Source organism: Bacillus rossius, chromosome 10 (assembly GCF_032445375.1).
Source record: "Bacillus rossius redtenbacheri isolate Brsri chromosome 10, Brsri_v3, whole genome shotgun sequence".
In the NCBI taxonomy this organism is placed as follows: domain Eukaryota; kingdom Metazoa; phylum Arthropoda; class Insecta; order Phasmatodea; family Bacillidae; genus Bacillus; species Bacillus rossius.
Genome location: NC_086337.1, coordinates 47,778,703 through 47,804,359, shown reverse-complemented (window position 1 = coordinate 47,804,359; position 25,657 = coordinate 47,778,703). Strand labels below are relative to the sequence as shown.

At 42.2% G+C, this 25,657-nt stretch overlaps 1 protein-coding gene across 2 annotated transcripts in view; it reads left to right on the top strand.

Annotated features, from left to right (window-relative positions):
• The window catches only part of LOC134536096 (sodium-independent sulfate anion transporter-like), a 123,731-nt gene extending 102,172 nt beyond the window's left edge, over positions 1 to 21,559 (top strand). The window contains exons 3-13 of one of the 2 annotated variants that reach the window (XM_063375634.1): positions 635 to 924; positions 3,733 to 3,928; positions 6,178 to 6,398; positions 7,531 to 7,708; positions 8,345 to 8,509; positions 9,534 to 9,695; positions 10,771 to 10,911; positions 12,027 to 12,172; positions 13,338 to 13,511; positions 15,112 to 15,265; positions 16,874 to 21,559. In XM_063375634.1, coding sequence (XP_063231704.1) covers positions 635 to 924; positions 3,733 to 3,928; positions 6,178 to 6,398; positions 7,531 to 7,708; positions 8,345 to 8,509; positions 9,534 to 9,695; positions 10,771 to 10,911; positions 12,027 to 12,172; positions 13,338 to 13,511; positions 15,112 to 15,265; positions 16,874 to 16,935 — 1,889 coding nt within the window. In that variant the 3' untranslated portion in view covers positions 16,936 to 21,559. Of the gene's footprint in view, positions 1 to 634; positions 925 to 3,732; positions 3,929 to 6,177; positions 6,399 to 7,530; positions 7,709 to 8,344; positions 8,510 to 9,533; positions 9,696 to 10,770; positions 10,912 to 12,026; positions 12,173 to 13,337; positions 13,512 to 15,111; positions 15,266 to 16,858 lie in introns of both variants that reach the window. The other variant, XM_063375633.1, reaches the window with a different exon arrangement.
• The last annotated feature ends 4,098 nt before the right edge of the window (positions 21,560 to 25,657 follow it).

Here is a 25,657-nt window from a genome sequence, read left to right as displayed (position 1 = left end):
GACCTACATAGTTTCGACTCCAGTCCGAGCCATTCCGGAATTCGGTTTCCCATTTACTTCTCCGAGTCTCAACAGAGACTCTACCCCTGTAAATGGCACGGTCCTTCATTGGCTTCATCGACTCTCCTGTAAGACCGCTACTGCAAGGTACCACCGTTTCCCCCCACCATTCACATAACTTACCGCTAATCCTACCTAGCGATTCTATCTGGACTGATTTTGATGACGCCGGGATGGTAAAGCCTTAATTCATTCTATTTTCTACAGCCTGTATATATATATATATATATATATCGATGTTGACGAAATGCAGAACCCTTATAATTATATCTTCATCACTGTATAAGAGTGTATCCAACTTGAAAATAAAAAAGATAAAAGGAAATTTTTTTTACAAAAAAAAACTTTTTTCGTAGGTGTCATGCAACAATTAACAATTAAGAAAGAGGGAAAAAATAAATATATTATCTAAAAAAAAGAATAGTAATAATTAGAGTGTTACGTTAAAAAAAGGATTATTCCATGTTTGATTTTTTTCCCCACATCCCACGTGCTGTGTGTCTGTATGAACTCCAATGTACCCACGCGAGTGTGGCGGGGACTGAGGAGTGCGGGTCCCGTGGCTGTGACGCAGGCGTGAGCAACGGCAGCGTGGCTGTGGCTGTGGCGCTGCCCGAGGCGCCCGCCGCCAAGCAGCCGTGGTGCCGGCGCGTCAAGGAGGACGCGCGCGTGCGCTGGGTGGTGGAGCGCGCGCGGCGCGGCTGCACGCGCAAGCTGCTCTACAAGCGGCTGCCCATCCTCTCGTGGCTGCCGCGCTACTCGCCCTCGGCCGCCGTCAGCGACCTGGTGGCGGGTCTCACCGTCGGCCTCACCGTCATCCCGCAGGCCATCGCCTACGCCAACGTCGCCGGCCTGCCGCCCCAGGTGAGCTCTCTTCTGCCCACCTGCCTGTAGAGTGGTTAACTGCTGTCCCAGGTGAGCCTGCTGCCCTCTCCTGCTCTCTTCTGCTTACATGGAGCATTCTTCTGTAGTGTGGTTACTTCCGCTCCGGCTGACCTTTCCTTTTCCACCTGGTTAACTCAACCTTATTTTTGTTGTTTCATTTAATTTTAATGCTAATTACTTTTTTGACGTTTTATTAGCATTCTTTGGTTTATAAAACTCACTTAATTTAACATTTATACGAGTTTTTTTTCAAGCTGTTAAACAATCTTCTAACATTATGCTTTGTACAGCCATTGTTTGATGTTGTTACCCAGTTGCTATCTTTACAACAGACATCCACACCACAGACTTACACCAAAATGACATTTGACATCGCACCAGCCGAATACCAGTAGCGGACACATCTTCCAATGACCTGAGTGTTTTGAGTAGTATGGAATAACCTATCTCCGAGTTAAATTAGGAGTAAAAATTTAAAAAAAATTTGAATTGACATATTAACACATTTATGACCTTTTAAAAATCGTTAGTTAAACCTTGGTGTAAAAATTTTCTGCATAGTATAGTAGCCATAAAAATATGTAAATTAATACATTTTACAACAAAAAAAATCAAGCCGACTTTAAAGGACTCTTGTTGATGTGAAATAGAAAATATTTTTGAACCCACACTGGTCACCCTTGTGGTCAGGGACCTGACGACTAAATCGCGGATGCAGAAACCTTGTCTTGGCAACCTCCAAGAGACTTCCTTTCATACCGGCTCACCCAAAATGTTAACACTCGTCCACTACGGTCCGCCGTACTCGTAGGCGACTACTCAACCAGTCTCTCGACCACTGTGTCCTCAGTGACAGACCGAGATCTCCCAGCGACTCCCTCTGCAGACTATGTCCTCCGTGACTGTCGGAACCTCCCAACAACTCTCTCTGTAGACTATGTCCACCGTGACTGTCGGAACCTCCCAACAACTCCCTCTGCAGACTATGTCCACCGTGACTGTCGGAACCTCCCAACAACTCCCTCTGCAGACTATGTCCACCGTGACTGTCGGAACCTCCCAACAACTCTCTCTGTAGACTATGTCCACCGTGACTGTCGGAACCTCCCAACAACTCCCTCTGCAGACTATGTCCACCGTGACTGTCGGAACCTCCCAACAACTCCCTCTGCAGACTATGTCCACCGTGACTGTCGGAACCTCCCAACAACTCCCTCTGCAGACTATGTCCACCGTGACTGTCGGAACCTCCCAACAACTCCCTCTGCAGACTATGTCCACCGTGACTGTCGGAACCTCCCAACAACTCTCTCTGTAGACTATGTCCACCGTGACTGTCGGAACCTCCCAACAACTCCCTCTGCAGACTATGTCCTCCGTGACTGTCGGAACCTCCCAACAACTCCCTCTGCAGACTATGTCCTCCGTGACTGTCGGAACCTCCCAACAACTCTCTCTGTAGACTATGTCCACCGTGACTGTCGGAACCTCCCAACAACTCCCTCTGCAGACTATGTCCACCGTGACTGTCGGAACCTCCCAACAACTCGCTCTGCAGACTATGTCCACCATGACTGTCGGAACTTCCCAACAACTCCCTCTGCAGACTATGTCCACCGTGACTGTCGGAACCTCCCAACAACTCCCTCTGTGTACTATGTCCACCGTGACTGTCGGAACCTCCCAACAACTCCCTCTGCAGACTATGTCCACCGTGACTGTCGGAACCTCCCAACAACTCTCTCTGTAGACTATGTCCACCGTGACTGTCGGAACCTCCCAACAACTCCCTCTGCAGACTATGTCCTCCGTGACTGTCGGAACCTCCCAACAACTCCCTCTGCAGACTATGTCCTCCGTGACTGTCGGAACCTCCCAACAACTCTCTCTGTAGACTATGTCCACCGTGACTGTCGGAACCTCCCAACAACTCCCTCTGCAGACTATGTCCACCGTGACTGTCGGAACCTCCCAACAACTCCCTCTGCAGACTATGTCCACCGTAACTGTCGGAACCTCCCAACAACTCCCTCTGTGTACTATGTCCACCGTGACTGTCGGAACCTCCCAACAACTCGCTCTGCAGACTATGTCCACCATGACTGTCGGAACTTCCCAACAACTCCCTCTGCAGACTATGTCCACCGTGACTGTCGGAACCTCCCAACAACTCCCTCTGCAGACTATGTCCACCGTAACTGTCGGAACCTCCCAACAATTCCCTCTGTGTACTATGTCCACCATGACTGTCGGAACCTCCCAACAACTCGCTCTGCAGACTATGTCCACCATGACTGTCGGAACTTCCCAACAACTCCCTCTGCAGACTATGTCCACCGTGACTGTCGGAACCTCCCAACAACTCCCTCTGCAGACTATGTCCACCGTGACTGTCGGAACCTCCCAACAACTCGCTCTGCAGACTATGTCCACCATGACTGTCGGAACTTCCCAACAACTCCCTCTGCAGACTATGTCCACCGTGACTGTCGGAACCTCCCAACAACTCCCTCTGCAGACTATGTCCACCGTAACTGTCGGAACCTCCCAACAACTCCCTCTGCAGACTTTGTTGACTCCCTCTGCAGACTATGTTAACTCTCTCTGCAGACTATGTTGACTCCCTATGCTGACTATGTCCACCGTGGCCATTGGCGACCATACACCAATAAATTGTTAGTTCTGCAACTCTTCCATGGACACTAACGGAGTCTGTCTCGCAGTTCTGTTGGTTCAACGATACCTGTCCGGAGTGTGTGTGGTTCAAGGGTGGTTCTGGTGTTGCAGTACGGGCTGTACTCGTCCTTCATGGCGTGCTTCGTGTACACGCTGCTGGGCAGCTGCAAGGACAGCCCCGTGGGCCCGACGGCCATCCTGGCGCTGCTGACCCGCGAGAACCTGCACGGGCTGGGACCCGAGTTCGCCGTGCTCATGTGCTTCCTCAGCGGCTGCGTCGTGACGCTCATGGGGGTGCTGCAGCTCGGTGAGTTCTGCTTCCATCGCCACTGCAGCACGTCTGGTCCTTAGACTGCAGACCACATTCAACCACCATAGCACGTCTCATTCTCACATTGCAGATGGGCATTTGCCGTCTCTTCCCAATGCACGATTCCTGCCATTGGCACTGTCCTTGTTTCGATATACACCAGTGAGCAAAAATGTTTAAGAAACAAATTTGTGTTTTGTAAAGTAATATTTGAAAGCCATTTTTACTCTTCCAAAAAAATGCAGTTTATAACGAAGTACGAACACAGAACTCCTCCCATCTGCCTCAGGGTATTCTTAAATGTTTTTTTTCGTAAACAGACGCTACTCTGAATACTTGGGAAGGTAGTTCTCAAATGACTTGGGTTCTTTTGAAGCTCTGCACACCGCATGCATGCCCGGACAGGCAAGGGCCTCGACAGTGTTCTACTGGTAGACATAGCGGACTAAAGAGCGATCCACTGTCGAGCCAAGCTCTAGTGGAAAGTGTTAATGTTTCAATGATCAGTGTAGGGCTAATTGTTGTGGACAGAATTCTTGAGTGCAGTTATTAAATTTATGGTGTAGACATTAGTAATAAATAAAACTGAACCAATTAATTGGGCTATACCTTACGAACCCAGTTTTCTCAACACATTACACTCGTAACAGTATTAATGAATTAAACTTGAACGATGCGCATAAATACCAAGTTATATTGTAGACAAATTATTTCAAGACAGATTTTTTGGTTGGGGGCCAATCCTTCAGTCTTACTGTGCTCACACAGACACACGGGGTCCTTTGGCCTAGACGGGATAATAAATCACACATAAAGTCAAATAAATTGAATGAAATCTGAAGTATTAAATATATTTTTATTTCACCATTGTAATAACATACATTATTTTTTATTCTCAAAGCCAATTCCAGCTTTGCAACACCATATTTTGAAGATCTCAGAGTTACCATCCATAATCGTGTTTGATAATGGTTCCCAATTCATATCGAAACGGGTTTTAAAAAAAAAAGTGCTCTCACGGCATCCAGCAATGTCTCACATACTCCTATTACCCGAAGCCGTCGCATAAGGAAACCTCAAATTTGCACTCCATAATATATCATAGATGGGACACCAATCTGTTGTGGTTGCAGATGACATTTAATTATGCTCTCCGTGAGGAACACAACTTACGTTTACAAGCCTTATTGTTTCAATATCCTAGAGGACGAGTTTGCTTTTTTTTTGTATTACAGTTTACACTAGAAAATATGAAGGTAATTAATCGTTATGATGTCCAGTGATGTTTTAATGATATAATATATATTGCACTATCTTTTACCCGTGGCTTTGCTCGCATTGAAGCCATTAAATAAGTATCAGAGATCATAGCAATAGAAATGAATCAATAAAATATATTTCTCTGTAACAGAAATGAATAATTTTGAATTTTGAATTTTGACCGTAGATAATACAGTGCAACGGTATTACAGTACTCAGGGTTGGAACTTCATAACTGGAATGATAGATGGCGTTAAAGTAACTAGATTTTGAGATTTTTTGACAAACATTTTCTTATCTTTCGTAAAAAATATTATTTTTTTCAATAAAAAAGTATCCTATGTTACTTCTCATACATCCAAGAAAATGTGTGCAAAGTTTCATGATGATCAGTTAAGTAGTTTTCGCGTGAAAGCGTAACAAACAAACTTACATTCACGATTATTAGTAGCGATTGTGTAAGCATGGGCGTCGCAAGGATATATATTTTTTTTTGGGGGGGGGGGGGGGACTTCAATTGATTTAGTTGTTGAGGAATATCCATTCCCTAGAAAAAAAAGCGGGGGTCCGGGAAAATTTGGGGTTTGAAGGTGCAGAAAGGTGGTTTTTAGGCATTTTTCTTTCCTAAATATTCTAATTATAGTGTGTTCCAATATATAATTTATTTTTTCTAAAAAATATTTTCTGAGAACAAATTTGTAAAAACACAGTTAACATATCTGTATTCGGTATCGGACCTGAACTTTGATTTTACACGAAGATCGAATTAAAAATTCACATTACCACGATTGGACTAAATGCACCATGCACAACATATGGTAAAATTCATATTTTTAATATAACTAAGAAACTAAATATATTATTGGAGGGGACGAAATTGAAGACTTTTATTATTGGGGGGGGGGACGTGTTGCCCCCCCGTCCCCTCCGGTTGCGACGCCCATGGTGTAAGCCAGATGGTTGAGGGAGCCTGAACGTGCCTGCAGGCTTCCTGATCGACTTCATCTCGGGCCCCGTGGCGGTGGGCTTCACCTCGGCGGCGGCCATCATCATCGCGACGACGCAGATCAAGGACCTGCTGGGGCTCAGCTTCCAGGGCAGCAAGTTCCTGGACGTGTGGGAGAAGGTGTTCGAGCACATCTCCGAGACGCGGCTGTGGGACGCTCTGCTGGGCGTCGTCTGCATGGTCGTGCTCTTGGTGCTCAGGGTGCGTGCTCGACTCCTCGACCCTCGTGCTCGACTCCTAGACCCTCGTGCTCGACTCCTCAACCCTCGTGCTCAACTCCTCAACCCTCATGCTCGACTCCTCAACCCTCGTGCTCGACTCGTCAACCCTCGTGCTCAACTCCCCAACCTTCCCTCCTCCACTCTCCTTGTGGCGGTCTGCTACACGTGCCTCCCGCGCCGGGTCGTGACGGCACTATTGTTGAACACACGGTTCTTAACCGGGCGACAAACCGAAACAAACAACTATTACCATTACTAGAGACGTGCAAAATTCGCGGTTTCGATGGTCATCAGGATAGACTGCACATTCTCCTGTACACTGGGCAAATAACGCAAGTTCATTGGTTGTTGACTTGTAAGTCGTCTTAGCTGGTTTGTCTGTGATTCGATCCTTATTTGCTTGAGGGTTTATAATTGGTTGAGATTCGCCAAGATGAACAGTAAGCCAATAGCAAAATTATCTAAGAGGTATATGTGTTTGAATTCTAGCCTATCTAGCCTCTAACCATTACATTCTCTACAGATCATGATAACCACCAATGTTTACAAGTAGGGTCTTAATTTACCTCTTTTCGAGTAAACAAAAATCCAAAATGAAAATATAATTTGGAGAAATACTCCAGGTTAACCATCACTATAAAACAAAAACAAATACTACTCACTCGTTTCATTACCATTTGCATCTCCGATGCGATGTAAATAGAATAAAAAAAATTCTAAACAGGAAGTGTGTTGCATCCGAGATTTTCATCTACCTGTATGTCACATGTGTCAAAAAAAATGTTTAAAAAAATACTATCGACGCTATATTTGTGATTCCAAATCAGTAGCAGGGCTTATATCCAGAGTTAGCCTGCGGTGAGTTAGGTGTTCAGGGTTTGAACGAATGAATGGTCGTGTTACTTCCAAGTTTCTTGTTGAGATTGATGTCTTTAGAGACGATGAGGAGTGACTATAATAGAATGTGGCATTGTCCAAATAAATTTATGAGGGAATAGTAAAAGCCGAGAGTGCTCTCAGAAAACCGATGGTTCACAGCAACGTCAACAGCAATCCCCACGCATATCTTCTTTGGGTGTTGATGCACGGTGTGTTCTCTGTTTTGTTTGCAGAAGGCGAAGGACATCAATGTGGGGCCCGAGAATTCGAAGGACCGGACGATGTTCCAAAAGGCCATGTGCCAGGGCCTGTGGCTCATCTCGACGGCGAGGAACATCATCGTCGTGGTGGTGTGCGCCATCATGGCCTACATGTTCGCCATCCACGGCTCCACGCCCTTCGTCCTCACTGGTGAGTGGCTCATCACGAAAATCCCAACCTTGCAGACTCAGGGATCCATTCTGGTCGAGTGTCCAACATTACTCGCTTTCCACCAACTAGATCTGGAGTTATCTCTCGGTGGATGTTGTCATGAGCTAGGGAGTTCTCCCGTCCATTCATTCCGTCAATGCTCCTCTCATCAAACCTATTTAATTTGAAGGTTAACAGACCTTTTAGAGATAGAACTAAACAATCATCTGCATGCTCAATGAATGAACGAATTAGATAAAGTCCCATCGACATCGGGGTCTTTAGAGATGATTTGGGCTACGAGGTGCTAACTGAGTATCTGAAATGGGACGACCCCGAGAAAAACCACTGGGTTACGACAGAATCGGTCACATTTTCCACTTTCGAACAAAATCCAGGTCCATCGTCGCCGGGAATCGAAACCCGAGTCCTCTGGGTGAGAAGCGAGTGGCACCTGCAAGCTCAGAAGGAAAAAAACTGACCCGTGTACGTGCGAGAGACATCGCAACGGGTTAGCGCGTGGTTCGATGAGATGCGAGCCATTCTCAGAAGCATCTTCATGTGTTAGCCGTTGAGCTCATAGCATCGCGTTTGGACGCACCTCTTGACGGCACACGTGTCGCTTGCGTGCTGCAGGCTTCCTGAAGCCGGGGTTGCCGCCCTTCAAGCCACCGCCCTTCTCGGCCACCGTCGGCAACCACACCTACACCTTCCTGGAGATGACCTCGAGCATCGGGTCGGCGCTCTTCGTGGTGCCGCTGCTGGCCATCCTCGAGAACATCGCGCTCGCCAAGGTCTTCTGTGAGTGTCCCCCTCCCGCCCCTCCGCCACAAGTCTGCATGACTGGATCATGCGTACAGCTAGCCGAAAAGCTTAGTATGACAAACTTATTTTGATTTTAATATTTCGTGTTTTTGTACATAAAGTTTTTAAAATACTTTTTTATAATTACAAATACTTATTTTACAGGTTTCGTCAACTTAAAGCCAAATATTTGTGTCAGCCCTAGAATATTCTGAAAGCATGGAATCTTTCGTTTGCAGCCTTCTTCCGCCAAAATTTTATTTTTTTTATATCATGATAAAATATAAAAAAAATTAGAAATTCCCAAAATCACGGGAACCTTATTTTTCCCCCCAGAGTTTTGGGGGAGGCTAATTTTTATTTGGTGCTTTTTCAAGCCTTAAGCACACATAAAGATTACATCAGGCGTGAATTTATAACAACATGACAAGTCAGTGTTGGCTAGACTCTTTCAGAACTCAAAACAGATGTAATATTTTTCATACAAAGGAAGTGAAAGTGATTCTTTTAAAATTTTCAAAGCTCTTTTCCCCTTTTCTACCCCCTTTGGCCCTATTTTCCGCAGTAAAGAACTCGACCGAAATTTGTCATGAATTTGTTGTATGTGCACATTATCCAGGAAGTTAATTGTGCTGGATGATGGTAGTTGCAGTGTCCATAAAACGTTCAATTTTCTCATGTTATTTCTTGAAAATCCACCCAAAATGTATTTTTAATAATTTGAAATTTTACAACGACAGACGCATGCACATTAAACATACTGTCTGGCGGAGCAGTGGCGGATCCAGGATTTTAGTTTGGGAGGGGCTTGACCCAGCTGAGGCTAGGCTTTATCAAGGCAAACACTAAAACAATAGTGGACCCAGATGCTTTTGGAGGGGGCTTGAGCCCCTTAGCCCCCCCCCCCCCTCTGGATCCGCTACTGTGGCGGAGGGATACTGCAAGTATACGTTTGAAGCAGGGTCTGAGAGGTCAGCACTCAAGTGGTTGACGCGCCCGTGTGCTGTGTGTCCCCCGACAGCGGACGGGCACCCAATCGATGCCACCCAGGAGATGCTGGCGCTGGGCGCCTGCAACATCTTCTCGTCGTTCGTGAGCTCGATGCCCGTGTCCGGCGCGCTGTCCCGGGGCGCCGTCAACCACGCCAGCGGCGTCACCACCACCTTCGGCGGCATCTACACGGGTGAGAGCGCCGCGCCGCCCTCCGCACGCTTCCTCCTATCTCGTGGTTTGTACCGAGTCCCATCATTCCTCAACCACCTGGGGTATAGACGCCTCTGTTCCTGAACCAACTCAGGTATAGACGCCTCTGTTCCTGAACCACCTCAGGCATAGTCGCCTCTGTTCCTGAACCACCTAAGGTATAGACGTTTCTGTTCCTGAACCACCTGAGGTAAGGTCTCCTCTGTTCCTGAACCATCTGAGGTATAGTCGCCTCTATTCCTGAACCACCTTAGGTATAGACGCCTCTGTTCCTGAACCACCTCAGGCATAGTCGCCTCTGTTCCTGAACCACCTAAGGTATAGACGTCTCTGTTCCTGAACCACCTGAGGTAAGGTCTCCTCTGTTCCTGAACCATCTGAGGTATAGTCGCCTCTATTCCTGAACCACCTCAGGTATAGACGCCTCTGTTCCTGAACAACCTCAGGCATAGTCGCCTCTGTTCCTGAACCACCTAAGGTATAGACGTCTCTGTTCCTGAACCACCTGAGGTAAGGTCGCCTCTGTTCCTGAACCATCTGAGGTATAGCAGCCTCTGTTCCTGAACCACCTAAGGTATGGTCGCCTCTGTTCCTGAACCACCTCAGTTATAGACACCTCTGTTTCTGAACCACCTAAGGTATAGTTTCCTCTGTTCCTCATTATTCCTGAACCACCTGAGGTATAGTCGCCTCTGTTCCTGAACCACCTCAGCCATAGTCTCCTCTGTTCCTGAACCACCTCAGGCATAGACGCCTCTGTTCCTGAATCATCTGAGGTATAACAACAGCCTCTGTTCCTGAACCACCTGAGGCACAGTCGCCTCTGTTCCTGAACCACCTGAGGTATAGTCGCTTCTGTTCCTGAACCACCTGAGATATAGTCGCCTCTGTTCTTGAACCCCTTAAGGTATAGTTGCCTCTATAGCTTCCATTTTGATTTACTTATTATGTATTGACCACCATTTGCAAAACACAAAACATGTTAGCTAAACCAAACAGCGCTCTTTAAAGTGCTCAGTTTCACTTACTGGAGGCCCTTCTTCTGACGTCAACAGGCGTGGTGGTGCTGGTATCCCTTCAGTTCTTCACGCCCTACTTCTTCTTCATTCCGAAGGCGTCCCTGGCGGCCGTCATCATAGCCGCCGTGGTCTTCATGGTGGAGTTCCACGTGGTCAAGCCCATGTGGAGGACGAAAAGTAAGTTCCCTTTACTGCATAGTGTATCCAATACTGCAGGCTGTTACCTATACCTCATACTCTTTGCTATACCACACACTGTCCTTCATATGCATAACCATGGACGTAGATCCGGGGGGTGGGGGCAGAGCCCTATCCTCCTGCAATTAAGAATCCCTTCATTGAGGGACCCACTTGCATGCAAAATCATGGCTGTGAAACGGGGTTCATAAACGTAAACGTTGAAACTAAGTTTTATGGATAATTTTCCGTGTATTTTAAAGTTTTCTCTTTATTGCATACATATAGACCAGAATATGGGCAGTGAAAAACATCGGTTAAAATCCACGCTTATAACAGTCATATATCCACCCCCCTCCCCTTCAGCTAATTTCCGTGAATCCCCCATGCAAGTTCTATGTTTACTGTATATACCACATACTGTTCCTTATACCATAATGATACTGATTTTTTTACAAAAGAGATGTTTCTTGTACCCCATTCTGTTTCCTATACCCATATTTTTCTGTTACACAAACTTCAGTTCTTTGAATAATTCATGCAACGTTCCTTATACAAAATTAAACATTTATTGTTGTAATTACTGTTCTCTTTATCGGATTCTGTTCCATGTACTAAATACGGTTTCCTATACCGATTACCCTGGCCATGTTATATTCATGTTTCATTAATTTTTAACATTTATTATTTTACAATTAATAGAACAGTTTAAAAACGAAAACATATTTATTGTATTAATCATTGTTCCGTGTTTTTCTTAATTTGTTTTTCCCATGTCTGACGACGTGTCATTGCCGTGGAATGATGGTTGTGGTTTGAGACTGTTGTGGTGTGAGACTGTTGTGGTGTGAGACGGTTGTGGTCTGAGATGGTTGTGGTATGAGACGGTTGTGGTCTGAGACGGTAGTGGTCTGAGATGGCTGTGGTCGGAGACGGTTGTAATCTGAGACGGCTGTGGTGTAAGACGGTTGTGGTTTGAGATGGCTGTGGTCTGAGACATGGTTGTGGTCTGAGACGGTTGTGGTTTGAGATGGCTGTGGTCTGAGACACGGTTGTGGTCTGAGAAGGTTGTGGTTTCGCTAACGGCCGCCCGCGCTCGGCCTCTGTTGCTCCAGAGCTGGACCTGATCCCGGCCTTCGCCACCTTCATCTCGTGCCTGTGCATCCGGCTGGAGCTGGGCATCGTCATCGGGATAGGCATCAACGTGCTGTTCCTGCTGTACGCCTCGGCGCGCCCCACCGTGCGCGTGGAGAAGGTGACGGTGAGTGTCCTCCGGTCCCGGGGTCCCTCCTGGGGGTACTAGGCCCCGCCATCTCGGATTTTTCCATCTTTCTGCTATAATTATAACTCCACACTATGTATCCCAATTTTTTTTTGTTGCATTTCAAGCTATGAATCATATCTCGTTATTTGTAATTGCAACTATCGCAGCCAGAAGCGCTAACTGTAAACTTTAAAGTTAACCTGAGAAACAGCTAGAGGGTTGACGGCTCTACCTACCGAGTAATATAATATATACACTACTTCGAGGGTAATGCCGCCGTATTCTTCCCATAGAGTGTATACGAAAGTATTGCAGAATTCCGTCTCGTCCTCTGAACGTATGGCAGATTTCCGTTATGGTACTTTTCCGCCTTTTTCGAAGAGGCCAGGCGGAATACCGTCATTATGGTAGGTAGTCTTTCAGGATGGTAGTCCAAGGATCTTCGTAAAGATATTTTAACTTGAATCAACGATAATAATCTTATTTAACTAACGAGACATTCTGAATTTTGTTGAGTGTAGAGCAAAACCTTTTTTTATTTCTTTCCACGCTTGTGTGTACCCTGTTTACAAAAGAAACACTCAACTCGAAGTCAAAATCGGGAAGCCTTCTTTTCACAGACGAGAGAGCCAAACGCCCGATCGTGCATCTTCGGTTTTTTTTTTGTTTCATTGTAAAAGGTTAGGTTAGCTACATTATAAATACTTTAAAACATTGTGGGCGGTTGATTTGGTTAGGATAGAGAGCTACATTAAAGATACTGTGAAATCATGTAAACGGTTTCCTAGCCCTGGATATAGCTATATATTCAAAAGTTATTTGCTAAGCAACCAACCATAAAATGATTTTACAGTATTTTTAACGTAGCTATACTTACCTAATATAACCAACCAGCCACAATGTTTTAAAGTATTTATAATGTAGCTGACCTCTCCTAATCGACCGCAAAATTTAAATGCCACACCGGTTGATACAATGAGATAGAACCGAGGGGGCGGGGGGGGGGGGGGGAAAGCGAGCATGAACTTCGGGGAACTTCGGGTGTGGCTTCTCTCGTCTGTGAAACGAAGTGCTTCCCGTCGAAAATCAGGCTTCAGTTACTGCGGAAACTACGACGAGCTCTCGGGGTTGAGGTGCACCGTGGTGGTGTCTGGTCCCGCAGAGTTCCTCCGGGTGCGAGTACCTGCTGATCACGCCCGACCGCAGCCTCGTGTTCCCGTCGGTGGAGTACGTGCGCAGCGTGGTGTCCAAGGCGGGCGTCAAGCAGGGCTCCAGCTCCACTCCCGTCGTCATCGACAGCCGTCACATCCAGGGCGCCGACTTCACCGCCGCCAAGGTGCGTCTCAGCTTCTCTCCACAGATTCTAACAGTTCTTCCTTGAAATATTTCTCTATCGACGTGACATCGTCTAATGAATCTATGAACGCCGGGCTGCACGCACGAAAAAATATCCCGTTACGCACATTGTCCCGTTACGCTGTGTCCCGTTACGCTCATTGTTCGCTTGCGCCGCATCTGTCTCTCTTCCCACTCGATTGGAACAACCATCGATTTGACTTTTTCCGAGGCACATCATCCTTGAAACACTCCCATTCGTTTCCTAGTTTTCCTATCATCGTCCTATCCTTCACAGAATGACACAGATTGGAATAAGTTAAATAGCGAACATGTATAAAAGTTATAGTTAAAATAATCTCTTTTCGTTAAAGTAATAAACATATTTGAATTAATGAGTGTGAATAAAGGTAAATTTATCAATTAAATTGTAGATTTCATTTCACTCCTTCTTTGTATCCATACAAAATAGTGATGATTCAATTAAAAATGATTCAATTTTATTCATAAAAGTATGCAATCATTTCGTAAATTTTTTTGTTTTGACGTTGTCACGTTAAACTATCGTCCGTAAACCGACTTTACAGACAACCGATTTTTTTTAATGAGAGTGAGTCTTTCAGTGTGGTGTGAAGAAAAAAAAATTCAGATTAAGTAGACGTCCCTGTACCAGCTCTACTGGTAAACCCCCTCCCCCCCTCCCCCAATCCCTTCACCCGATTTTTTTTTTTGTAATCTTAAGATGTTAGGTTATTATTAATTTTATTTTGCAAATCTTGACGGAGTCCCGAGTGCTTTCCGCGTCATAAACTCCAGAGTTTATCAGTGTTGAATTTGTAAATTTTTCTTTATTTTCTACAGTATTTTTCTTTGAATCGAATATCGAATACTTCGAATACTAAGGATTTTATGTCGTTTGAGGTTTTTGAGGATATGACTGACCCATCCCTAATTAATACTATGGAGAAAAAAAAAGTATTGAAACGTATTTATGAATTTCACATCTACTGGTCAGTGTCACTCCTGTGGTAAATATCTGGTGGCAGAATATATATCAAACGCAACATCACTAAATGATACAACCATGGGTAGACACGAAATGAAAGTTACTTATTTCCACTTCTGTAGGAGAAACTTGTTTTTCCGGTGTCCATTCTCTTCACTAGTGAGCTGAACTGAAGAATCGAGCTGATTCACTGAGAGCATTATTTTGACGTGACAACATCTAATAAATCGATGAACGCCGGCTGCACGCACGAAAAAGTGTCCCGTTACGCTCATTGTACGCTTGCGCCGTATCTATCTCTCTTCCACTCGACTGTTTATAAAGTGAAGTGAAAATCTAATGTGGTTTTCATTGCTTATTACAACAACAATTTCGGCAATAAAGGTTAATTATTCTTGCATTTTAAAAATCTGGTTACTAGTATAATTTCAAATATTTATTCTTTTATTATTAAAATAAAAATGATCCAATTTTATTCATAAAGCATGCAATCATTTCATCAATGTTTTGTTATGACGTTGTCACGTTAAACTATCGTCCGTAAACCGACTTTACAGACAACCAATTTTTGTTTTTTAACACGCGCTTGTTGCAGGGCATCAAGTCGCTGATCGAAGACTTCGTGAAGCGGAAACAGCCGCTGCTGTTCTACAACCTGAAGCAGAGCGTGGAGGAGATATTCCAGGGGGTGCAGCCGAAGGAGTTCAACTGCTGCCACAACGAGGTGGAGCTGAACGAACTGCTGAAAGGTACTTCCCAAGATCGTCTCTCGCGCGCGCGTGCAAACCGTCCTGAATCACCAATTACTAGAGACCTGCCAAATTCGCGATTTAAAATCCTTAAAGGATAGTAGACTCCATCTGCTGATTGGTTACCGACTCATAACACCTGTTGACTGGAATGATCGTGATTTGCTAATTCTTCTGTTAAAGATTTTTCATTGGCCCAGAGTCCTTCAGATAAACTGTGGCCCAATCACTGAAGCAAAATAATGTCAAAAGTATTTGGACTCTAGCCTATCGCAAAATGAATCCGCGAATTTTACAGGTCTCTACCAATTACACCTCTAGGTTTACCCGTTTAACGATTAGACGCAAGATTTCATGGTTTTATTTTTATTACAATTACGTTTTTAAAACATAGAATTTTAGTGTTATAGTTTTCATTTTTCATAAAAGCTGTTTTGTATAACTCTCTTCACCAAAAATGCACACTAAAACAAATTAAATTAGTTTTTCTGATCCATGCACTTAAATACAATTTTTTTTTGTCCGGAAATAACGACATTCCTTTAACTTCAAACGTCGAAAGATTAATTTTTCATTATTTGAAATAAGTTTTTGTTAAATGCTTTTTGATTCGATGATCTAACTATAATTTCGGTTTTATCGCAATTCAGTATATTAGGGATAAAATATTATCCCTATTAATGAGTTGTTGCCATGTGCATAGGAAGATCGTCTCTTTTATTTTATTTTTCATGTTCTAGGTCCTCCATGATTTTTTCGTTTCTTATCCTTACATGGCTATTTTTACAAAGGGTCAATGACATCAGAGAGCAGTTAAAACAGGAATTAATGTGATGTGAGCTTGTGTATATGTAATTACCATTGTGGCTTCCCTAGCGACAATCTGGGTTAGATTCCCATTGAGTCCAAAATTGGATATTTAGTTGTGTGAAATGTGGCAGAACGAAATTCATGAAAAGCTAGAAAAGTTCCCCAATTTTCCAAATTTCTGCTTACATGATTTTATTATAACAGTATCTCATTTATGTCAAACACCTATGGACTCTAGAAACCTACAACCTTCGTGGTTGCAGTGGTGTCTGGTGAATGGCTGCGAACGTGCGTCTGGTTTATTCGAGTCTCTACGGTTGTAGAGCACGCGCCAGAAACCAGTCGCCACTGCAGAGTAGGGAGACACTGAACTTTCAGTAACGACCATTCGAGGGCAAGCGGCGAGGCAACAGTTCCATTCGTTGCTCGTTGCAAACTGTAGAAATACGTTCCAGAGGCTGTAACGTCAGCCAAAAAGCAAGCCATTACAGTCTCCGAGTGAATAGTTGTGCATTTTGCAACATCTCATCAGCCCTCAAAGGGCTTTTTTTTTTAAATATTTCGTTTAGAACCATGTTGATGCGATGTCAAAGGAGGTACTAAATCACAATTTCGCTTATATTCAAATTGCTTTTAGCAAATTTTTGTTTTTATATATAGTAATATACATGGCAGTTTTTATCCGCCTGGGTGGTTGCTAACTCTACTCCACAGAGTTTTTCCTCACGTAGTAGTGTTTGCAAAATGACCGCATTGCCATCACTTTTGCATAACAATGTGCAGTTTGTGGTTACCCAGGTTACACGAACCAGACTGTCCAAACGACGGAACTCGGCCAGCAGACGCCTGAGCAGCCGTGACCAGGACTTCTCCCCTGGAGCGGTCCAGGACATCCTCGCGCGGATAATCCCAGGACATCCGTGCCTGGAGAGGTCCAGGACATCCGTGCCTGGAGAAGTCTGGGGCATCTGTGCCCATAGAGTTGCAGGAAATTTGTTCCTGAGGGATTCTAAGACTTATGTACCCATGGGAAGTCCAGAACTTCATGCCTGGAGAAGTCCAGGACATCTTTACCGGAGGACGTTTAAGACACATGTATCTCTGAGAAGTCCAGGACATTCTTGCCCGAAGAAGTCTCGGACGTCAGTACCTGGATAAGTCCAGGACATTCCGGAGAAGATCAGGACATCAGTGCCTGGAGAATACTGATAAGTTCAGGACATATTTGCCTGGAGAAGTGCGGGACGCCCTTTACCTGGAATAGTCCTCGTGCCATGACGGCAACGTGATCGGCGCTGGGCTCCCCTGAGCTGCTGGCAAGTGCGTGTCTTGCAACTTGCCAGGTCGCCACGGACGCTACCTCGCGCGCGGGAGCCGGTGCACACACGTCTGTGATAGTTGGATTTTTAGATGGTACAAAACATACAGTTTTTTTTTAATCAGTGAAGTTAGTTCACGATGCAGCATAAGCAGTTATTGACATTACGTTCACGGCGTAACTACAAAACTACGGCACATACTACACGACCGCTTGTTGTTACAAACAATCTACACTGTCACTTCAGCTTCCTGCTAGTATTGTGCTGTTGCTGTAGAACTGCTAAAAACTATCCTTGTAAATATTTTGTTCACCTTAACATTTTTCACTCAGAACATTAGTGAACCTTTACTTGTAAAATCTCAAGATAATGCTGTGTTATATGTAAAGTAATAATTTATGAAGTTTACAGTATACAGTATTATATTTATTTTTGTAGGCTGTTGTAATTTCTATGTGTCCAAGTGAAATTTATGTAGGATTAGTTAGCAGTGTTCAGTCCATTTACTTGTTTATGATTCTAAAAAAAAAAACTTTTGAAGTGTTTGATGTTGTGATAAGAGAACCTCTATCATATGTTTGGAACAGATTTTAAACATTGTATTGTGCCATTAATAAATACGTCAGCACAGGTTCGTGTGATAAGTTTATTTGAGAAGAAAAGTATTAAAATAATTTTTAATGTGATGCAAATATTTCTACCAATATGTAACAGAGGTAAAATATGTAATGCTGTGTTAGGCAAGAAATATTATCTTTTTTTAATTTACTTGTGGAACTGGATGTTTTCAAGAACGAAGTTCACTTTCGAGTTTCGATGAACTACACGTGCGACAACTATCGCCTTATTCGAACTGTAACATAATTTAGGATCGAGTGGCAGCAACTATTTCATATTATACATCAAATTATCTACAAGAAAAATTTAAACAAACCGAATGCTTTGTATGCGAAATGATTTTGAACCCTTCTGTTCAGTAATTAAGTATATAAGTCGTGAGACTCTAAGGTTGTTCACATGAGGCACAAGAATATTCCATTATCAGTTTGCATTTTTTCCATTAAAATATGCTGTTTATTTTACTTACAAGTAATTATTTTATTAATTAAGAACAAAATGAATAAATTCTTTTTAATGCATTTTCCACAGCATTTATGGTATCTACTGAGGGTCAATAATTACTCGTGAATACTAGGTACACTCAGCTGAGCTAGAGAACAAACTTAAATTTCTTAGCTTTGAACAAGTTAAACTTAATAATATACCTATTGTATACAACTTAATTTTTTTTTTTAATATACAGACATTTTTTTTTTCTGACCCCAACCAGTCAGGATTTAAAAAGATCTCTGAAAACAGTTATTCCACGAATTACATTATAAACGATGGCACTAACTAATTGCTCAAGAATAATGACACGTACAACTTGCTCTATAAAAAAAACATTACCGTCTTCTAAACATTGATCTACTAATTATTTATTTCCTACATAACAATCATGGGCCTCGCCATCATATTATTTCTTGTTTCAAAGATGTTAGTACATTTCAAATCCCTTTTTTTTAAATAGACTTGTTTTCAGAACACTTCAGGATAATGTCTGCAAGTTCATGTGTTAGCTGGATTCGGAATTTGTTTATACATTTAGATTCATTGAAATAACACAATATTTTATTACATATTTATCATTTATTTTCAAATCATTTGGAGGCTTAATCTCTCTCTGCAGTCGTCATGTTATCTTAAAGATAACCATGCTCCTCATAGCAAGGACACGTGAAATTTATTCAAGCAATCCACACTGCTGCTCACTTTTAAAACATGGTCCATGAGATAGATGCACACGACATATCATTCATCAGTACCTAAATAATATTAATTCTAGTGTCAATATTTAATGCCTGTTTATTTTTCTATCAAAATTCAAAATGAACACAATTGTTAAATATTATTATTTTTTAATTTAATATGTAGATAAAATCGGAATTTCCTTGACCTTTTTTTTCATATTCTTTATGCATATAAATTGCTTACATGCGCTCTTTCACTTTTACTTCTGCATTCCAATAAAAGCAAATAGATAATTTTGTGTCCATTTCCTTCAGTTTGAAAGTAACTGTATTAAAGAATAGGAAGATAATCCTTTGTTTTTCAAAAGGTTATGTTCAGCAAAAACAGTTCCAGGTATCATTTCTACCAGATATCTCATTATTTTCGTGAAATGCATATTAAAACATTCAGCTAGTTTGACACTGACTGTGTTGTTGTTAAGTTGTGTGCATAACTGTCTAAAGTTCCATACAATTTTCTAGGCAACTCAAATGGTCACATTTAGTTTAATCTATTTTTCTTATCACTAACAGTGTAATTGAAACAGTTAAACTTAATTTTCATGAGCTGACTATTCAGTCTTATACAACACGAGAATCTAATGTAAAATAAAATTTTATAGCCAGAGTGAACTTTAAAATTAAGAACTTATGTTAAAATCACCATATACAATTATATGTTATATTTATGGCGCACGATTTGAAAAGAGATAAATTAATGTGTTGATAGAAGTGACAATATTTACTCGTAGATTCTGCTCTTCGTTTTTGTATATTGTTTTTTCACTTAGCCTTTGTACAGAGAACTTGAATTTTATTCCTCTCCAAAACAGAAATGCCTAAAATAGCTGTGTTTGTAATGTTTTTCCTGCATGAACTGTTAACTAAATATAAAATACATAACCATGAGAAAAGTAGTGTACGTATTTTTAATCGTTTACAACATATGATATCTGCCTTACAATAAGAGAAGTTGTTGAACGTGGAAATTGTATTTTGCTGCAACACTTTTACAGATGAAAATTCTCGAATGTAACAGTGTCAATAATTATTATTGTGTTATACGAAATTAAAATTAAGCTTAAGTTTTGAAAACTGGTTTACAAAGTTATGTAATGCAATTGTAGATCTCCAATCTAACTGTATTTAAGAGTGACAATAGGATGTTTGAGTTTGAAGTAATTCATTCTAAGACTCCTATCCTTCCTCTTTTTTTCAGATGTATTCTGTATACAGCCATTAGTTCGTTTATATGTGAATCGTGTAGATATATAAATAAAATTGTTTATTTAAATGTGCATTCATTTGAGTTATTAATACAGATGAATGAAATGCGACAAGATGGTAAAATCGGAATCTCTTTCATTTTTTGGGGGACCTACAGGAATATTTTATTTTCATGTCTAGTTTGCCAACCACAATATTTTTATTTGTGTCAGAGGACTTGTAAATGACAAACGAACACTAGTATGTAAAATTATGACTACTTTCACCCCTTTGGCTTGTCATAGCACAGTCTAGGACGATGCGAATAACGCCTATTGGTTAAGATAAAGGTTATGCCATCCAAATAGGCCTACTATTGGTACAAGAAATTTATTCAACTTTGATTCATTAACGTGTTTAGTAACACATTTAAATTCCAATTTGTGTTATTTATTCTTTTCCAAGTGTTATATTACGAACGTTATTAAATTTTTATGTAAACATGTTTCTGTGGAATAAAATACATTTTAAATGTTTCCGTGAGTAATAAAGCTTTTTTTTTTGTGATTGTGGTATGAAAAGGGTGAATTACTTTGAAATTTTCATACCATTTGTTCGTTTGTTTATCAATTAACGTGTTGGAAATCTTTGGCCGGCTTGTAGGCAAGATTCAGATTAAACAAAGGGTAATATGTCAAATCCAGGATGCAACTGCAAAAATTAAAAAATATATCACCCCCTCCCCTTCCTCCAGTCATATTACAGGATATGCTTTTAAACAAAATGTAATTGGATACTCTTAAAGTAAGGCAGTTACAGTAACAATTTTTTTTTTTTCAAATAAAGTTATCAAGATTATATTATTGATATAACTTCAAGAATTACTTTACATACAACCACATTTTATAAAAAAAAATGTTCAACCATGGTTAAAATTTGCAAGAATTCGTCGAACGCGAATGCGAATGTCAAGACTTAATCGCATGCGAATATTCGTTACATATACCAACACGCATTTGACGCGTCTCTCGCCGTGATACTGTGGAAACAGCTCGCAACACGAATCGGCACACTCGCGGCAGACGAGTTCCCCCTTCGCGGTAGTTTCCAAGTCTCTTAAAAAAAAAAAAGTTGAAATGACTATTTAAAACAGTCCACCTCAGCCGATGCAGTTACCCTAAAGATGATAATGAATGAATTTATAGTAGAACTAAAGATTAAAAGATTTATTTCGTAGTTGAGTATGTGAAGGCGTCAGAGTGTAGACGCAGCAGCCAGGTCACAATCCTTTTGCAACCCCCTCCCCCCCAAACCCACCCCCTCTTCCACAAGCTGAACCACCCTCAGGCTGAGAGAACCGCCGCTCTGCAAATTGGTAGAGACCTGAAAAATTCGCGGGTTCATTACGTGTTATGCTAAAATTCAAATAATTATACATTAGTGCTGCTTCTGCCATTGGTTCACTGTTAATCTGGAGGACTGAGGGCCAATTAGAGACCCTCACTCAAAGAAGTGTCGAATCACAGGCCACCCAGTCGAGACGACTCACAAGTCAGCAGCCTATGAACAGTTGGCATTTGCCCGAGTGTGTAGAGGATATTCGAGTCTATACTGGAGGTCATTGAACCCGCGAATTTTTCCGGCCTCTAGCAATTGGATTATCTTTCGCCTCGCTCGAGCATTGAGCTGACGAGTAGTTAGTTCATTAATGAAACGTCAAGCCCCAACAACACAAATAAAAATATTACCATAAATATGAACACAAATTCCATATTTCGTCTGTTTAAAGTTTAAAAAAAAAAATTTAAATCTTACTCACATTTTCAGGGGTGAATATGAATCAATTTGAACACTTAAAAAAATGGATATCGTAAACGGTTAAAATAAATGTGAGCCAGTATTTCAGTACTCGCCAGAGATGTGTGACATCTAACCATGGTAAGGGATCGTCCATTAATCACGTGAGGCTCGAAAAGGGGGGGGGGGGGAAATCACGAAATATCACAAGGGGGGGAGGGGGGTGTAGAGAGATATCACGTGTATTTATTTTTTCGCGCGATTTCTACTAAACCGAAAAGGGCCGCGTGACCTTGACTCGCCGTAGCCAGGCAACAATATCCCCGCCCGCCGCAACATGAACCACCCGGCTCGGCTTGCCAGTCGCTAGTAAGACTGTGATTTTGGCGCCGAATACATGCGTATATCACATATAAGCCTTTCCTTTATTATTTTTATGCCAGTGAGAATAAACATGCAACCTTAATGTGTGTCTGGACATTTTTATCACTGTGCTTAATTTTCCAGAATTAAATTAGATTATACCTATATTTAAAGATAATATTCTAAAATTTTTAAAAATATTTTGTACCAAAAAAATACACGTGATTTATTTGGGGGGGGGGGGGGCGTCTGAAACCTCACCACAAATCACTAGGGGGGAGGGGGAGGGTTAAAAATTTGCTAAAAAAACATCACGTGATTAATGGACGACCCCTAACGAGCAAACCCATTTGTTCTCATGTTGCAAATACATTTTGTAATACTAAACTACAACACAAAATGTATTGGAGAAATAATTCTTTAAAATAATGCCGAGCGTGATAAATATACACAAATTATGTTTTCAACTAAATTTCTGGGCGCGAATCACACGTACTTTCCGCACCCGCCGCTAGAATTAGTTGTGGAGCAGCTACGTATACTATATAATTTGCAGACCAAAATTTTTAACTGTATAATGAAACGGCTCTGATTAAAGCGGATAAAAGACTTGAAAAAAATACTAAACACTGGCTTTGTACCTGATATTCGACAAGGAATGTTATTAACATTCTGTCCATCCTGTTAATATTAACTAAATAGTTAATTCTATAAAGTGTCCCTTTGTCTTTGTGAACTTCGGTTCGCGCCATCCGCCCCAGATGGCAGCACCGTGTTTGCACATTTCCGTTCCATGCGACTTCCGTTCCATTCACGAAATGTCTCCTACAAAATGTTGTATACCGAGAGCTAATTTATGGTACACATCATTAATATTTTTGCAACGTTTTGTTAAAACGGAGAGATCGTAAAGTACGAGAACTCTGTGTATGTGTACGTGTGCAGTGGAGTAACAAGACGAACATTAGCTGAAGAGCTTCGAAGACACGTTTACGAATTCAGTGCGCTAACGATTTAGAAACGGAAACATCAGCAACACGATTTCAGCTCGACCTTGCAAAAACCTTCAAAGTGAACTGACGACCGTTTTTATGGACCGTCGTAACTTGGATGTCAAATAAGACTACACCGTGAGTGGCTTTCAAAAACCAAATGCTTAAACCACCGTCGTCGTGGCAGTTCGTAAACAGTGTTACGAGGCCGCTTGCATGGTGTTGACAGTCGGTACCTCTTGTCTTTAATGGTTGTAAACATTGGTTTTTTTTAATGACACTAGCTATGGCACCCTGCAACGCTCTAGAATGATTTTTAACACAGCGTGTTTTCTTTTAACAAAAACTTTAAAATATATAAATATAATATTTAAATATTAAATATAGGTATAATGCGTATTTAATACCCCTATAGTTTAAATTCGGCTTACGTTTTTTATTGACGTTTTATTTGTCTCTTTTTGCGTTATCAAACTTATTACGTTTTAAACAAAATCTTATGCAAAAAATTTTGAGTAATATTATATACAAACAAAATATATCACTATTTCGAAGCTAATGCATGAAAGGAAGCATCAGTGGATGCGAGTTTCGCATACCTAAAAAATGCTCGATTTAGTGGACGTATGTAGGGATGCATCGGCATCCCTTGTGAGAATTTGTAACCAACGCAAATATGGCCGAGTCTACTATGATGCACTTCTTAGTGGATCTTTTAGCTAATGGATCCATTAGGCTAGTATTCGGATGCAGCCATAGGCTGGACTCACAATGATCCGTCTCATTCGTCCGTCACCCGTCCGTCAAATCACGCGACGGAAAAATTTCCATCCGTCCGTCCGTCAAAACATGACCAAGCTTTAACTTTCGACGGACGGACGTATGAAATAACCTCCAGAACGTTAGCAAGGTACCTATTAACGGCAACCTTTACTTTATAAAAAAAATGTTTTATTGATTTACCAAGTGCTTAACTTGATCTATGAATCTATCAATTCAAGATATATTACTAGTCAGCGGCAACAAAATGGAAAAAAAAGTATCTGATGGATGCGCGGATTGTTGTGAATCGCTCGGCCTGTTTGACGGACGAACGTGATGTATCATTGTGAGTCCAGCATAATCCTTCATTCCAATCGCCCCCGAGTGGAAAAAACTCAACCCCTTACTCGGGGCCTCAGTTTCTTTTGTAAGTCGACGGGCGGATCCCGTGGACCGCGGTCGTCGCAGCAGCCGAACTCATCAAGAGGATAAACGACGCCGCTCACAAAAAATAAAAAAAAATAAAAAAGAATGTTGGCGTTGCGCGGACCGGAGCCTCGCGCAAACATCGTGACCATAAACGTTTATTGCGAGGCGCTCGCTCTCTTGCTGCAGAGTGAGTGCCCGTCTCCCGTCACCGCGCTCGTTACGTCGTATATCTCTCACCCCTCCCCCCTACGGGGTCGTCGGCGGACACCTTGAGGACTGCGCCAAGAAGTCGTCCTGGGACGTCACCCGAGTCCGCGCCTTCCTCACTGCGAGTTGCGACACGTCTGCCTGTGTCCTGAGCACACCCGGTCACATGGCCCGGTGCAAGGTAAATTGGCGCCCTAGGCGAAAAACCTTAATGCCCCCCCCCCCCCTCCCCGGACACCCCAAAAAAATTTCCTTGCCTCAAAATACATCATGTAAGCCTAAGATTTTGTCAACAATCAAATGTAAGCAGACTTTTTTTTTTTTTACTTTTTTACTTATTACAAATCATAAACAGGACACCGTGGACTTAAAATAATTACTTATGTCAATATAAACATTCCAAACTGTTACAAAAATCCATTTTCATCTAGTTTCAATAATGGTTAAACATATTATAATATGAGCTGCTATGTGTCGTGCTGCGCCGCCCCCAGCTACTTGGCGCCCTGGGCGGTTGCCTGGTTCGCCTGTGTGGACGCGCCGGCCCTGGCGGTCAAGGTACTCACAGACTCCCGCCGCTCTCCGGTTCGAGCTCCACGCCAAGCAAATCTGAACCTTAACGAAATACTCGGGAGCAAACCGGCGGTAAATTTTTTGCTTTAGCCTGAAATTACCACG